The sequence below is a fragment of the Plasmodium malariae genome (assembly GCF_900090045.1).
Source record: "Plasmodium malariae genome assembly, chromosome: 6".
NCBI classification, from domain to species: Eukaryota; Apicomplexa; class Aconoidasida; order Haemosporida; family Plasmodiidae; genus Plasmodium; species Plasmodium malariae.
This window is the reverse complement of record NC_041780.1, coordinates 1-18256: the sequence shown is the minus strand read 5'-3', so window position 1 is coordinate 18256 and position 18256 is coordinate 1. Positions and strand designations below refer to the sequence as shown.

General features: G+C 28.3%; 3 protein-coding genes across 3 annotated transcripts; 1 reads left to right on the top strand and 2 right to left on the bottom strand.

Moving 5' to 3' along the window:
* Positions 1 to 31: 31 nt before the first annotated feature.
* PmUG01_06010300 (conserved protein, unknown function) lies at positions 32 to 2915 on the bottom strand (the record flags this gene model as incomplete). The annotated part of the gene is made up of 2 exons (XM_029003665.1): positions 32 to 226; positions 384 to 2915. The coding sequence occupies 2 exons, from the start codon at positions 2913 to 2915 to the stop codon at positions 32 to 34; spliced, it is 2727 nt and encodes a 908-aa protein (XP_028859762.1).
* Positions 2916 to 5139: 2224 nt separating this feature from the next.
* PmUG01_06010200 (conserved Plasmodium protein, unknown function) lies at positions 5140 to 6864 on the bottom strand (the record flags this gene model as incomplete). The annotated part of the gene is made up of 1 exon (XM_029003664.1): positions 5140 to 6864. The coding sequence occupies one exon, from the start codon at positions 6862 to 6864 to the stop codon at positions 5140 to 5142; it is 1725 nt and encodes a 574-aa protein (XP_028859761.1).
* A 4240-nt stretch (positions 6865 to 11104) lies between these two features.
* Positions 11105 to 16582, top strand: PmUG01_06010100 (conserved Plasmodium protein, unknown function; the record flags this gene model as incomplete). The annotated part of the gene is made up of 1 exon (XM_029003663.1): positions 11105 to 16582. One exon carries the CDS (start codon positions 11105 to 11107, stop codon positions 16580 to 16582), a length of 5478 nt encoding a protein of 1825 aa, XP_028859760.1.
* Positions 16583 to 18256: the final 1674 nt, after the last annotated feature.

Genomic DNA, 18256 nt, shown 5'->3' with positions numbered 1-18256 from the left:
TGGCCGTCCTTCCTGGGGGCCGCTCTTCGCTTCATTTCACAAAAAAGTAGTCGTTCAGGATTAATGCTAATACGTGTATAAACAACAAAAAGACCACAATTCTGTATGTGTAAAAAGTTTTTCTGTTGTACACCTCCTTTTTTATAACATTTAAAAAATCCTTATAATAATTGTACCTCTTGTTTAATATTTTTATTCTCTCGGATATTTCCATGTATTTGTACACCTGCACAGGGAAAAATACGCAAAAATGAGCTTAACAAATGCACTGTTCGGAGTTATATTTACCGCACATAAATTTATTTACTGTTCATAATTTTATTCACTCCTCATGAATATATTCACCACTCATAAAACACTCACACATCACTCTCCTTGCTTACCTCGAACCAAATGTGTTCATACTGAACTTTATTCCAAAAATATTCGGGAATATCTAAAAAGTCTTGAACAGCATTGACGTTAATGATACTAGAGTAAACGTCTACCATACTGGAAATTTTTTTTTTGGAGACAATGCATTTCCCTTTTAATGCTATTTCTTTTGATATGTTAAACAAAGTGTTGATTGCAATATCCATGAGCATTTCATGAACGTCCAACCTGATTGACTGAGATAGGGCAAACGACACAGTTAATTTTTGTTCCAACGAATCATTGGTTAAGTATATTACTCCGTTGTTGACGAAAATTTTTTTCTTTTTTTTTTTTAAATTTTTTGCATTATATTTCCTCCCCTCTCCTTCGTCAACATTGTCATTATCCTTATCGTTTTCATTATCTTTATCGTTTTCATTATCCTGGTCGTTGTCATTACCCTTACCATTGTCATTACCCTCACCATTGTCATTACCCTCACCATTGTCATTACCCTCACCATTGTCATAATTATCCTCCTCATTATCGCCATTTAGCACAAGTTCTTCTCTATCCCCTAGAGTGCTTACCCCCTCCACAAGGTTTTCTCCCTTCAACATGTCTATGCCATCCCCTGTGGCTGTATCATTTGCTTCTTCCTCTCTTTGCATGAACTCACAGTAGTACATGGTATCTAGTTGAACGACATATACAGGTAAGAGTTCATCAGAAAAGGAATTTAAAAAGATGATAACTTTATTTATAAAGTAATCATTTCTTCGGTAATTTTTAAAAGACTCCCATAAAACAACAGATCCATTTTTAAAAATAAAAAATATGTAATTAGAATCAGTACACGTAACATTCTTTTTTAGATTTAAATTATCCATATTATATATATCCTCAAAACTATAAAAACTTTTTGTACATTTTTCTGGACTTAAAAAAACACATAATATATTATTATTATCAAAAAAAATAAATTTTACTTTTTTAGAAATAAATACTTTACTCAATTCATTTAAATCATAACTCTTAGCTTGACACAAAAATTTTACTTGGGGGTACTTGTCCGCATTGCACCCACATGATTCTGTTTCATCTTGTGCGTAGTATTTGTTTTTTTTCATTTTCTGTATTTCGTTTCGCTCTAGGAGGTATCTTTTTAAGGAAGACACTCTGTTCGACTTGGATTCTTCTTGCTCCTCTTGCTGTGCATTACTAGGATGATCATACTTGTTGTACCGCTTAGTGTGTCTCTTTGTGTACTCTTGTGTGTACCCCTTTTTGTGTTGTTCATCATGATGATTGCCCTGGTTTCTCTGATTTCCTCCCTTACTACTCTTTTTATTATGTATAACGTAGCTCTTCGTTTTGGCTTTTTTTCCCCTTCTGCTTCTTTTCATACCAATATCGCTATTTTCATATGTCTTTAATTTACGTTCATACATCTTATCAAGTTTACTTAGTAGGAAAGGGTCACTACTTACATACTCTTCGTCATTAGAACAAACTTCATTGAGTTTTTTTAAATTATCCTTTATCTTTTTGTTGATTTTTCTATTTTTTTTCTTCTCCCCTTTGGTAAAGAGAGGGGCAGAATTTTCACTTTTGTATGAAGAATCTACTGATGCTACTTTAGTGGGCAAATTCTCATTAGTAGATCTCCTTTCTTCATTTTTTTTTTTCATTTTTTTTTTTATACCATTTGAATTGCCCCTATTTTTGGGGGTGCTTTTTCCTGACTTGTCAGATGGATCATCATTGGCCGATCTCTCTTTTTTTGTAAACCCTTGTACATTTCTACTTCTTTTTCCTGTTATGATTGGATTACTCAAGTATTTTGCACCTACCCCGCCGTCACTACCACTGTCACTACTACTGCTACTACCACTACCACTACCATTACCACTACCACTACCACTACCATTACCACTACCACTACCACTACCACTACCACTACCACTACCACTACCATTACCACTACCACTACCACTACCACTACCACTACCACTACCACTACCACTACTACCACTACCACTACCACTACCATTACCATTACCATTACCATTACCATTATCATTACCATTATCATTATCACTACCACTACCATTACCATTACCATTATCATTACCATTATCATTATCACTACCACTACCATTACCATTACCATTATCATTATCACTACCACTACCATTACCATTATCATTACCACTACCATTATCATTATCACTACCATTACCACTACCACTACCTTTAGCAGGAGTATGCTCTCTTACCCCTCCATTTCCACGAAACGTATGACTGTATTCACTTTTACGATGATAATCCTCTGCTTTGTTATATTTTATTTCGAAATTTTCTTGTACAGTGTGAAATGCTTCACACACGTTTTCTTCTCTGCTTCTTTCACTACAGTCTTCCTTTCTGGATTTATCCCTGTACTGTTCATGTTCATAAGGAATATTTACTCCTTTTTCGTAGTCATCGTTCATTCGTTCCTTCGTTTGATAATTCAGATTATCGTTCTCATTTCGTTGTTCGGCATATTCGCTCATCTTTCCCTTCTTTGCTCATTTTTCTATTATCAGGTGTAATAGATACATAACAAAAATTAAAAATTGGATGGAGAAAAAAAAAAAAAAAAATGTATTGGGGAAGCGGTAAGGGAAAGGTACTTCCTATTAAGGGAAAGGGAATGATTCAATTTTTCTGGCTTTCCTTTGCTAAGGTAAAAAAAAAAAAAAAAAAAAAAAGAAAAGAAAAGAAAAGAAAAGAAAAGAAAAATGCACTCAATAAATTGCTTTAAGTAATAATACTCGGGGTTATTTAATGAATAAGTTTTTTTCTTCTGTTTTTTTCTTCTACTTTGTTCTTCTATTCTTTTTATTTTTTTTATTTTATTTCTTATTTTATTATTATTATTTTTTTTTTTTTTGTCCCTCACCTCACAATGAACATCTCATTTTTGTGTAAGCTCAAGGTCTGTAAATAAAATGTGTGCAGCGAGGGGGGAAAAGGCAGAAAAAAAAAAAGAAGGTACAAGTAAAACGAAGCAAAATGAAGCAAAACGAAGCAAAATGAAGCAAAACGAAGCAAAACAAAGCAAAACGAAGCAAAATAAAGTAATATGGAGCAAAATAAAGTAATATGGAGCAAAATGAAGCAAAATGAAGCAAAATGAAGCAAAACGAAGCAAAATAAAGCAAAATGGAGCAAAACAAAATAACTTATTTTCTTAACGTTTGGGCTTGTTAACTTTTCCCATATTTCTATTTACCAACTTCTCAGATGCGAAAATGGTACAAAAGCAAATAAGTCTACTTTTATCCAAATAAAAATCGAAAGCAGCATATTATACATATGTTTAATTTTTGTTTTTTTCAATTTTTTTTTTTATATAATACGAAAGTTATATGCGTTCCTCACCGTTTAAACCTATGAGCAGTGTATCCTCTTCGTTGTTTATCTTCTAAAAATGCACATCCATATATATGGACGCGTAACTATCGAGTATTTGAAGGCACATATGTTCATCATGAGGAAGAGCAAAAAAAGCCTTGGTTATATGTGTTGCACATAAAAAACATATGAAACATCTTCAGCAGAAAAATATTGACAGAACAGTTTAAACTATATATATATATATATATATATATATATATGTATGAATTTATATTAAAGCTTTTCACAATCCATATTATTAGGTCCACTTTCTTTTTCTTTTTTTTTCTCATTTGTATCATAAAACTTGTATCATAAAACTTGTATCATCAAAACTGTATCACACAAGATATAAATTCTAAAGCAGTAACGACTTCAAGCCAAAAAAAAAAAAAAAAAAAAAAACATTCAAAAAGAAGTAAAGGATTAAAAATTTTAAAAGTTATTCTTCATAATTGTACGGAAAATTTATTTACATCATTTTTATGTGTGTTTATTTTACAAAATAAAATTAAAAAGGGAAATGATGCATAGTGAACAAATATACAGTATGATAAATATTAAAAAGAATTTTTCATTAAAAAATTAATATGATGAAAAAGGTGTTGTACAGAAATATGAGCATAAAAATATGCCCCTTAATGTGTACATAAAAATAAACGTAAAAACGAGTTTATCATTTTTGCCACTCGTTTAAAAAAGCCATAAGACCATACAGAAAAAAAAAGAAGAAAAAAGAAAAATGTAATTAATGAATGCAAAGAATGTAAATTCGGAGAAACATACATATGTATATACATACACATAAATATATATATACACATACATATATATGCATGAACTTATATACACATATATAACTAACCGACTGCGCGTATGCGTGCTCACATACATACACAACCCTAACACCACGTTTAGGAAACTATGTGCGTATGTATGCTCAACTATAAACATGTGTCCACACATGAGGTAGCCATACACAAAATACACACACATATATATATATATATATATGTATGTACATATTGACAAGGAGCCAATGCGCGCATTTTTTTTTTTTTTAATCGATAACATATTTGCAATTCTGCTATTTAATGATTTACCAAAACGCCTGTGGAAGTAATGGCAAAATCATAATTACTCCGTGCGCACATTCTGTTCATCAGTATATGCACATGTATATACACGCACACACACACACTCATATATATATATATATACATACACGTATATGGCGGGGTTAAAACAATATATATGTGCATAAGATGAACGTGTTAATAAAGTACATTATGGTACATATATTTATATATACACTGGGTGTGTCTTATCTGGGCAAAATTACGAGATAGCAAAATTTTTAAACCTGAATATTTCATTTAAAAAATTATTTTTTTTTCTTTCCTGGGGGAATATACTTTCATTATATTCAAACATAACTAGGTCCCAATAACAGCTAGAAAAATGATGCTTCATATCTTTATACATATAAGCAATATCATTTTGGACGTCTTTATTATTTCTATTCGATGCAAGTGATATATGATTGCAGTCTTTTATACGAAATTCGCAAAGGTTCACTTTCGCATTATTATACTGATACTTTATTTTATTAGTTTCTTCTTTTTTAAAAGGATTATTTTTTTTTTTTTTGTCATTCCTACTATTATTATGTTGTTTTTTTCTTTTTATTCTTTTTGGATGACCATTGTTGTTACATTCTGCATAACTGTCCGTGCAACTTTCCATGTAACTATCTGTGCTTACAGTTTCATTGCTTGTGGACAAACGGGGTGCCTCTATATTCATATCCCAAATGCTGGTCTCGTCGGTTTCGTTTCTTGTGTTGCATCCAACAACATGGCCAGAAAGTGTTTTTGAATGACTTGCAGTTCTTATGATATTGATATTAGTATTTATATCCATGTTCCTATCCATATTCATATTCACCTTCCCATGGGGAGTTACACAAACCGATAATAGTTGTTGCTCATCAGAGTTACTAGCGCCGCATGAGTTTATACCATCTTCATATGAAGATTTTATATTCGTTTTTTCTTCTATTCCTTGGCAATTGTTTTTTAATGGGATATTTTTAACAAGTAAACAATTCTTGCTATTATAACCACCGTTATGATTTTCATTAGCTTTCTTTAAGATAATGGAATTTTTATATAAGTAATTAAGATGTATATTATCCTTTACATTTGTTTTGCATTTATTGGAAGATAAAAAACTTTCACTTCTTATTAAAAAATTGAAATTTTCAAAAATACGTTTAATCCATTCACACAGGATAGGAATAATTACATATCCATCATTCGTAGTTATAACATTCCTTTCATATAAGGTATTATCCTTTCTTTCATCATTTTTACCATTTAAAATAGATATGTGTTTGTTGTCATTTTTTGTTACTACTGCTATATTTCTCTTCTGTTGCGACTGGTGTGAATATGAGAGATAATGTTTTATCTGTCTTGACTTCTTTTTACCATTGTTAAAATTGACTAGACTTCTTTTTTCTCTTATGAATAGTGCACTATTGCCACAACTACCATTAACATACTTGTGCGATAAATGAAAAAACAAGTGCGTATATGAAAAATTTTTAAAAGCATAATATAATTTTACATAATAAAACATATAAATGTACAATGTTTTTATGAACACTTTTATATTGTCACAAAAAAAGTAACCCGTTAGGCTTATGTGAATATCATATTTATACGTGTCATCCTTGCCATATTTATTTAACACTTCTTCTTTTTTTTTTTTTAAAAAATTATAAAAATTTGAATTCTTTGAAGGTATTAAATGTATTATAAATTTTTTATTCTTCTTGCTTTTGTCTTCTTTTTTAAAATATTTTTTCTCAAAATTTTTAATATCTACTTTTTTACTGAATGTTGAGCAATTCGAAAATTCGCCTGATTTGTTCAGGTTTTTAATGTTTTCAAGTGAACTTCTAAAATTGTTTAAAAAATCTTTGTTTTCAAAATTATTATAAATTACATTTTTTCCTGTTATAACTTTCTCATCTTCATCAGATTTCTCTTCCACCATATTCTTTTTGTTACTCCTATTAATTATTACTATATAAAACGAAATATTTACAATATACTTTTCTGCATTAAATGAGGGAGTCCTGTCCCCTTAAGAGCTTGCCCGTCTTACTAATGTAAATGACGTAAAAATTTTTTTTTTTTTTTGTTGTGTGTGTGTGGGGGGGATGAGGCAGTCAAAAATAAAAAAGGTGAGTTATGTAAAGATGGTTTGGTGAGACTTCAATAAGAAAAAAAAATTGAACATAAGTAACAAGTCAAAGAGGTGTCAAAAGATGCATGAAAAAGATTTAAAAAAATGTCATATAAAATGTCTTATAAAATGTCATATAAAATGTCATATAAAATGTCATATAAAATGTCATATAAAATGTCATATAAAATGCCATATAAAATGCCACATAAAATATCACATATAATATCACATATAATATCATATAACGTATGCTAAAATGTATATTTATTGAAGTAGTAACATAGCAGAATTAAAACGCACTGCAGCTTTTACATAATTTCCAAGTTATTCAAAATAATTATGCATATATTTATATATACACAAAACGATGTAAAGTCAGAAGATAATCACACTTAACAAGCAGTTTCATAATTACTTAAAAACGGATAAATTTATATACTGCTTACATAAAGATACCAATATTTTAAAAATTTCGTAAATTCCCTTTATGCTTTTTTTTTTTTTTTTATATTCCTCTCTTTTTTTTAAAAAAAAAAAAAAAAAAAAAGACGATTAAGAATTCTTCTCTAAATTAATTCTGTACTTTTCACTGAATTCAAAATATTCATTCGAATTATTTTCAAACGACACATACAAAAAGACATACGAAAAATACAAAATTTTATATCAACCGTATTCTCCGTAATTTTTAAAAATAAAAAAAAAAAAATACTGCAGTAAGGGGTAACTTGAGCATAAATGTGAAAATATCGTACGTATGCACAGATAATATGAATGTCAAATATTAAATTTATATGTCTTCACATGAATGTGTACATATTAACATGCATACACATCAACATGCGCAAATGCGAGTTGTGCAAAAGTCTAAATATATAGTCCTATATATGCTTAAACAGACATAAAATGGGGGAACGCCAAAGTGTATATATGCAAAAGTGTAAATATGTAATATTGGGAATACGCCCCGAAATAATTATACCTACATGTAACTATATGCACCTTATAAAATGTTTTTCGTTAGAATGTTTAAAAATATTTTAATAGGTAAAAAAAAAAAAAATAAATAACATTCCTCCTTTGCGCATATATATGTTCTTTACATATATATATATATATATACACAAACATACACTTTTACATACACATATTTGCCAAAGTAATACTAATAAAAATAAGTTAATTAGTTATTTTCTGTTTTTTTCCTTAAATATTATGATATACATTTTGTCTGATTTCAAAAAAAAAAAAAATTCCAGACATCTCTATATACGTATGGTAAATATGTGTTTTGGAACAAAAAAATATTTTTTATCCTTTTAAAAATAATTGATAATAGCATAATAAAAAAAAAAAAAAATTCTTATATTTTAAAGTCTTTAATAAACAACGCTCAAATATATGTATTTCTGTGCATATATTTACGTATATACGAATATATAAATATATATATAATACGTCAAAATGTTAATTAACGTATCACATATACATATAACATATGTATTTTTCTCTCATTCCTTTTTAAAATTTAAAAGAAAATTGTAAAGATCCTTGTAATATTTGCTAGGTATATTTTTTCTTTTTTTCTCTAATATAATTTTCCTATTTAATATACAACAGTTTCATAAAATCATTAGCGCAGTATTCACTAATTACGATATTAAAATATTATATATATAATATACAAACACATTCATATATAAATATACATGTACATATAGCCATAAATATTTATAAACATATACAGTAAACAAGTATTTATTAGCAAATACGCGTAAACATGTATTTATAAGCATATAAATGTATACTTATATTTATAAACATATATATGTAAGTTTATATTTAAAAACATGTATATATATATGTATATATATATATATATATATATATATATATATATATATATATATATATATACATTTACATAATTTAAAATATATACATTTTTTTTTTAACAATCATGGAATAAATGACAAAATGGTATTAATTTATTAACACGACAGGAAAAAAAAAAAAAAAAAAAAAATATATATATATATATATATATAAAGATAATATATATACAAGCACATACATACTATGTAAAAAATAAAAAAATCTCATTTAACTGTTCGTAAGTACGGTAACTGTTTGGAAATGTAACAAAATAATAATATAAAATTTTATTTATATACATATAAATACATATATATATATATATATATATATATATATATATATATATATATATTTTTATAATAATATAAAAATCTTTACATATACTTGTATGTATATATATAAATTTTTCTTAAAAATGTGAAAGTATTTTTTATATCCTGTTCATAACTTTAAGAGGGAATTAAACGTTATCCATATGTTGAACCGAGGAATCAGAACTTTTAAAACCCCTTTATATAAAGAAAGGTAAGAAAAAGTAGTATTTAAAAAAAAATAATTCACCAAAAAAAATAGTTTATTAACATGCAGAAATATACAAAGAAATAAAAAATATACATGTATAAAATGATCACATGTATATGAACAATAGTAATATATGTACTTACAGATAAATATACATATAATACATATTTGTACAACTTTTATCTTCTCATACATACATGAAATATAATATGTACATATATATACATATATTATTGTTTTCATAAAACTAAATGTCACATGAAAAAGAAAAGAAACATAACAATTATTTACCCATTCCTTGTGAATTATTGGAATTTTAAATAAATGACCTAGTTTTCTTTTTTCGTCATCCCCACGTAAATTGTACATATAATAAAATATTGATCATTTGTTACAAAAAAAAAAAAAAAAAAAAAAAAAAAGAATTAAACAGACAATGAATAAATGAACATATAAATAAATATATAATTATATAAATAAAATAAACAAAATAAACAGGTAAATAAAATAAACAAAATAAGAAACATATTGTGTTTAATTTAAATAATATTAACTGGTAATATTTAAAAAAAAAAATAAATAAAATAAAAAATGTATGTAAATATGGGCCTATTCATTTCATGACAAATATTACGGTAAAAAAAATGAGCCTATTTTTGTGCTAATTTTAAAAATTGTATTACGAGCTTTTTGCTTACGATGAATAATTATGGTTTAATAAAAAAATACGTTTCTTTAAAATGGAAAAAAAGAAGATTATCACGCTTTACTACCTTTTGAATACATTAATTTTTGGAGTGTATACTTATAATTAATAATAACGAATAAAAAATGTTTTTTTGTTATCTGCATAATATAAAATAATGATTGTAAAATAGCTCGATAATTAAAGTAATTCTAAGAGGATTGCAAGTGGTACCTCTTCATTTGATAAGCATTTTAAATAATTACTCAAATGAAGATAAATATTCTTCTGTATTAAAAAAAATTTGTATGTTTTTAATGGCATGTACATATATGTATGTATATGTATATACGTATGTATGTATGTATGTATGTATGTATGTATGTATGTATGTATGTATGTATGTATGTATATGTATATTATATATATTATTTATATATGTGCATATAACAAAAGGGAGAAAAAATTGCGAACAAATAGCTAATTTAACAAAACGTTTGTTACCTACATTCGCCAAAGTTTTGCTAAATATTAGAAAGGAGAAGAATTTGTGATTATCTGAGCGTGAAAATCATTACATGTGAATTGAAAAAAATATATCATCATAATGTTAAACGTGTTCATAGGGTGTTACGATAACGCGATTATATATGCTTACGTATATATATACATATGTATGTATGTAACATATACCGAATTACGCTTTTCTGAAACATTTTTAAATAATAAAAGATTGCTATAAATATATTTAAAAAAAAGTCTTTCATATGTGAAAACATGAACACTACTTAAAGCTTAAAATAAAGGATAATATAGTACTGATTACATGTAGAGAACAAAAGTAAACGTGAATTAGCTCGTATATATATATATATAAACGTGTGAACCACGCATGTCGAACGAACGGTGTGCCACTTTTATGATAAACGTTGTTTATTATGTGTTTATTATGAATTTATTATGGAAAATTTTTTAAAGGAAAAAAATAGAGTGTTAAAGGTTATTAAGTCTGAAGTTGATTTGTGTAGATACACAGATATTTATAAAAATAGTAACAACCATAATATATACAACATATATTTGAATATATACAATGAGTATAAGAAAATTGGTGGGGAGGAGGATGACACAGCTAATTTTGAAAGCTATAAAAGAAAAAAATATAACAACTTGAGAAAAATAGAAAAAAAAATAAAAAGAATAATAGAAAAAAAAGAAGTACATAATAATAAAGATGATAAATCTATTAAGAAAAGTATTGATCTGCTGATTTATCCATGTATTTATGAAATTAACAAAAATGAAAATTACTTCACAAGTTCCTGTTGTTCAGGTAGAACTGTAATATTTGGTGAAGTTGGAAAAAATGACGAACATTCTGAAAATAGTCTTATCGATTTTGAGTCAGGTAAAAAATTAGACAAATGTGATATTGATAAAAATAGTTTTAAAAAAGAAAAGATTTGCACAAATGAAATATTCCTTTCTTATTTAAAACAAAATTTTATAATAAATAGAAAAGAACAAACAAAGAAACACTCTTCTGATAATGAGAAGTGTCGTTATAAATGGAAAGGTAAAAATGTAAATGATCATCATTCCTTATGTGATTGTAAAGGAACAAAAATGCACAAAAAAAAGGTCCATATATATTATTCGTGTCATATGCATCAAAACTTGAAGCATGATGCAAATAAGATACGAAAAATTTTAATAAAAAAAATATTTCCAAATGATGTAGTTGGTCCTTTCCCTCATAAGGATATTGATCAGACTGAATGTACAAGTCCAGGAAAAGGAAAAAAATACACAAATACTTGCAGTACAATATGCAGTAAAGTATGCAGAAAAGAATACAAAAATGTACGCAACTCGATGAATAGCTTTACGGATAGCGAGAAATTAAAACTATTCCATAGAGAGGAGAAGAAAAAACCAAGCATAAATGTTTATATAAAATTCGAACCATTTATCATTCATATTAAATGCATTAATTTATTACATGCATTGAAATTGTTAAAAGTAGCTCAGTATTCTGGTTTAAAACAAAGCGGAATATTGAACTTTAATAAGTACGTAATCGTTGCAATTAGGGGATCAATGAGGTTAGAGCACTTTTTAGGGAATGACCATACAATAGAAAAAAGGAAAATAGTTCAATTAATTAGTATATGTAATGATAAAATGACCAAAAATTTATTGCAATTGGTTCATTTTTATAATTGCTACAAAGAAATGTACGTAGAAAATAAGTGCTCATTCAATTATAACCGTCATATTTTTTTTTCCAAATGTGAACTTTGTCATCATGAGAGGGGGAAAAAAAACCTTGCATGTGCAGGTGAAGAAAAAAAAAAAAAAAAAAAAAATTCGCTTAATGAGGTGGAAACTACTGCCTCAATACATGTAGATATGAATTATGAGAATAATAAAGAGGATATAAAAAAGAAGAGAAAAAAAGAAACAAATTTAAGTAAGTATGATGTATCTATTTCAGATGAAGGTTATATAATAAATAAAAATTTAAATTGCGGAGAAAAGGAATTATTGCAATGGAAAATTCTTTCCAGTAAATGGCATGTGCAGAATTTTTTTGTGTGGGGACATGACATGTTCATGCACAAAAATAAAATTTATATATTTGGAGGTTTTTCAAAAGGTGTGCGAAATAACAAGTTGAAAATTTACGATATAGGAAGTAAAGAATTGATGGTATATGACACTGTATTACCGTCATTGGTATATCACACATTTGTACATTTGGATGAAAATTATGCCTTTATATTTGGAGGAAGGAAAAGCCCGCGGAGTTGCACAAACGAACTGTGGTTATATAACATCAAAAGTAATTCGTGGATACTGGCCAAAATTGGGCATAATGTAAGTGGTGGTAAAGTTAGCCGTCGCTCAGGTTTACTAATGATGGGAAACCATGACACAACGGATGAGGTTCCTTGTAGCCGATTTCGACATTCATGTGTATTTGTGAAAAGAATTAAGAAAAAAAAAAAAAAAGAAACTAACAGTAACGGTAACAATAATAGCGATTACACTCGTGGTAATAGCATTTACATATTTTATACATATGGTGGTATAACGGATGTGAATGAAGTATTAAACGATATGTGGGAGGGTAAAATAACTGTAAATGAAGACACTAGCAGTGCTTTTGTTAGGTGGAAAAAGAAAAATTGCTCAAATTGTCCAAATTGCTCAAGCGGTAAAAAAGCGGCCCTCTTTATTAAAAATAATTCGATGATATATAATAGAAGGAAGAAGGTTATTTACCTTATTGGGGGGTATTACAGCGAAATGAAGGAGAGTGAAGGAGCTCATGAAAATCATGTGTGTAAAAGTAGTAGTATGAATGGGAATAAATATGGAAACTGTCTAGTTGATGTCATAATGAGATGTGAAGGAAATATGAATTTTTTATACACATATGATATAAAAAAAAATATATTTTTTTTTATTAAATGTGAAGGAGATGAAAAGCATTTCTACCCGTTAAGCAGATTTTCTCATTGTTCTTGTCTAGTTGACCACAATTTTTTTTTACTAATAGGAGGAATAAACATCCACAGAACAATAAATGATATTTGGTTGTTCTACATGAAAGAAAATAAATGGTATTACGTAGGAAATTTTCCCTTTCTATGTATGTATGTAAGGGCAAAAATTGTTTGTAACAACTATATGGTGTATTTAATTGGAGGTGGTTTGACGGTTTTCACGTTTGGAAGCTTCTTCGACTTGCCTATATATGCCGATTTCAGGAATGTCGTTATGAAATTTGTTAAAAAGGATGGAAATATAGAGGCAGATGGTGCCAGAGTGGACCACAATGTTAGCGCTAGTGAGGACGGCCCTTTCAGGGTCATTGAGGACGTGCATGGGGAGTACTCCTTTCCCCCTGGAGTGGAAAAGAAGACTGAAGAAGACGAAAAAAATGGTGAAAGTGGTGCAAATAGGAAAGGAAGCACTACGGGATCAGGGAAAGGAAACAGGGAAGAGGGGATGGGGAGTAGAAGTAAAAGCAGTAACAGAAGTAGAAGCAGTAACAGAAGTAGAAGCAGTAACAGAAGTAGAAGAAGTAACAGAAGTAGAAGCAGTAGCAGGGGAAACAGTTTTTCCAGTGAAGAACGCTTAACTGCTTACATAGCTCGTAATGATGAAGTGCAGTTAAGCAGATCTTACGCTTTTTCTCAAACGGGGGTGAAAAAGGAAAAAACTAATGGTATGGTTGGAGTGAATTACAAAAAATTAAAAGATGGAATTTTACCCAGTGAACAGCTGTACATAGTTGTAAAGGATAAAAGGCGCGTAAAAGAAATAAAAATGTTTTTAGAAGATATAAACAATTTTGATAAATCTCGAAAAATTTATTTCTCAGGGCAGGGGAATGCACATAATTTGAGCGTAGAAGGTTTTTTTATACCAATTAAAAAAAAATTTGAGTTGTTAAGAAATTATGAATATGTTAAGGAGAAGTTACTTGCGGATAAAACTTGTGTGTGTAGAGAAGGGGAATTTTTGTACATACAGTTGAATATTAAAAGAGAGAAACGAAAGGTCAGCTTGAAAAATAAACTAAAGGAGATGTTCGAAAATTTTGTAGATGATAGGATAAAAGGTTATATAAACAGTTCGGAAAGGGAATTAATATTAAGAGCTCACACTAAGTATGAAGTTATAGGGAGCATTCTAATATTTCACCATGAGAACTTAAAACCGGTAGTTAGGTTGTATGAAGCGTATAAGAAGATGAAGATGAAGATGAGGATGAGGATGAGGATGATGCAGATGAATAAAAAGTGTGAGAAAAAAAGTAAGCGGGTACCCCGCAGACGTGATAAAATGAAGTTCAATCATTTGACCTTACAAATGAAATGGTATGAATGCAAATATTTTGTAAAAGAAGTTGAAAATTTTTGGGTTGGTATAAAGAACATTTTTAATGATTGCAATGGAGAAAGAGTTCAAAGGAACGAAGAAAAAAAAAAAAAAAAAAAAAAAAAAAAAAATCATTTCCTATGGTTAAAAAGAAATAATAATACTTTCAACAAATTTATACATGTAATGAAAAAAAAAAAACATGGATTGAGAGGATCCTTGGGGGGTGTCAGATGTATGCAAAGAGGTATAGTATCAAACTGTGGGGTGAAGTATAGGCACCATGTACTCGTGTCGACGATTGCGAGGTGGTCGTATGAGAAGAAGGGGGCACTGATAAATTTTTCTACTGTTAAAAAGGAGCAAGTGGCAAAAAAGGAAGAATTGGTAAAAGATACAAACGAGGTAAAAGATACAAACGAGGTAAAAGACACAAACGAGGTAAAAGATACAAACGAGGTAAAGGTTACAAACGAGGTAAAGGTTACAAACGAGGTAAATATTACAAACGAGGTAAATGTTACCAACGTAGTGGGAAAAACGCGTAGGGAGAACAAGATAAAATCTATCGCAGTGTACGAAAGAGTTGAGGGCGCGCTTCGAAAGAACAAAATACGGTTGGTACACGGGACAAGCTTAGAAACTATACATACAGAAAACAATGTTTTATACAAATTAGATCTAAGTAAATGTATGTTTTGTTCAGGGAATGGTTCAGAGAAGCAGAGAATGAAAAATATATACTTAAGTGGAAATAATAATTTGAAAAAAGAAAATGTTGTTGATTTATTTTGTGGTGTAGGGTATTTTACACTCCCTTTGTTAAAGTTCATTGGAGATGAGAAGATAAATAATTATTATGCATGTGATATTAATGAAGATTCTTTAGAATTGTTAAAAGAGTCTATAAAAATCAATAACATAAAAAAAAAGAATTTATATATAATAAAACAAAACTCCTTTTTAATATCAAATAATGTAAATATAGTAAGGAAATGTCATCGTATTTTATTAGGTTTATTACCACAGAGTACAGAAGCATGGACCAATGCATTTCAGCTACTTGATGATAAAGAGGGAGGGGTACTACATATTCACGGTTTAGGAGAAAACAAGTTTAATGATAATTTTGCATTTACTGTTCGTACATATGATTACATACGTACCAGGGAAGAAGAAGTTAATATAAATTGTATACCAGATTTATATTTATCTGAGTCAGGGAAAAATTATGAAAGTATAACGTGTGAACAGGAGGGAAGCTTGCGTTATCTTAACCAGGTCAATTTGGATAAATGTAATTGTATGTTTGAAGAGTATAATGAGAAGGGAAAAAAACAATTATATTTAAGTAACAACATCCCAGTTAGTCTTAAATTTGCTCAATACGTTTTGTTGGAAATATTTAAAATAGCTCTTAAGGATTACTACACAAATAAAACTAACTGGGAAATAGCTATTTCAAATGTTGTCAGAGTTAAGTCATACGCGCCGCATATTTATCATTATGTCGTGGACATTCGTTGCACTCCTCTTTTTTTTTAGTTTGTTTATGGGGGAAGGGGGAGGGAGCCACCCCCAGTGCAGAAGAGTACGCCTCTACATATAAATGTGTGTATATAAACCCTTACACATGGAAGTGGTGGTAACTCGAATGAGCCTAGTTCACCTTTTGTGTTAAAATACTTTGGGTGTACATAAAGGCGAGTTGTTCGCCTGGTCAGGATTTGCTAGGTCTATCTCATCGCACTACATGTAAGTTATATGCATATGTATTTATGTGTGTAATGTATATGCACATGTATGTATGTATGTATGTATGTATATATGTGTATATATTACCCTTTTGCTGTTACATGGGCTAACGTGCGAATGTGCTCTTATGCGTCAACATCCATTTTATTACTCCACGACATAAAACTTCTTTTAAAATTGTTTATTGTATGTGCTTTACTTCAATTTTTTCGTTAATTTTGTTTAAACTCCCATTTGTTTATTTGTTGTACCAAGCTGTACTTTGCCATTTTGCATTAATCTCCATTCCTTTTTATTTTTTATTTTTTTTTTTTTATTAAATTTAATCGTATAAACGAATGTAAAGGAAAATTCGATTATTTTTAACATAATGGAGATGTCTTATCGGCTTTTCATAATGCATACTGAGTATATATACGTATGTAACCTCTACGTTGTTATACATATGTACTACTATATGGATAAATGAAACAAATTTTTTCATTTTAAATACATAAAAATAAAACTTATTACCTCTTTAAAATAGAGAAAAAAAAAAAAAAAAATTGCTATTAAAGTGGGTATATATATATATATATATATATATATAAACAAAAAATGTTTAAAAATAAAAGAATAAAATATTTGGTAGTATTTCAAATTAGTGGGTATACATATCTGATTGTTCCAAAAAATATCACTGCTTTTAATTTGCAAAATTTTGACAAAAAAAAAAAAAAAAATTATAAAATAAAAGTAAAAAGTAGGGGGATCTACATAAGAAAGGGGATATGTTTACGTAGCATAAAACGCAAAATTATGGTTTGAAATGTATGAAAATCGTTCATTTTGTTTTATTTTATTTTTTTATTTAAATTTTGAAAGAAAGAAGTATTTTTTACATACATTACACGTACAAAGATATACATGTATGCGTAATGAGTCAGTGTTGTGTACGTCCGGCATTAGCGCAAAATTGAAGCCCCAATTGAAGCAATTGGATGGATAAAAAAAAATAAAAATATTTATAATACAGTACAATACAATGCAATATAATATAATACAATATAATACAATACAATATAATACAATACAATATAATACAATACAATATAATACAATACAATACAATATAATACAGTACAATATAATACAGTACAATATAATTCAATACAATATAATGTATTATAACATAACAAACCTCATTAGGGAAGGTAAAATAAAAAAGCGGTGAAAAGAAACTTAATAGTAAGTTGCTTATTCAATATTAAGAAAAAAATATAATAAAAAAGAATGAATTTGTTGATGTAATCTTGTACGTACCTTTGAATGCTTAAAGAATGGCAGCGAAGCACCGTAAGAAATGAAAAAAAATAGCGCGCGCGAAGAAGAGGCCTAGTTTGCATATACGTATACATATATGTAAATGTACTTATGTATTTATATATACTTAAGTATTTATATATGCCTATGTATTTATATATA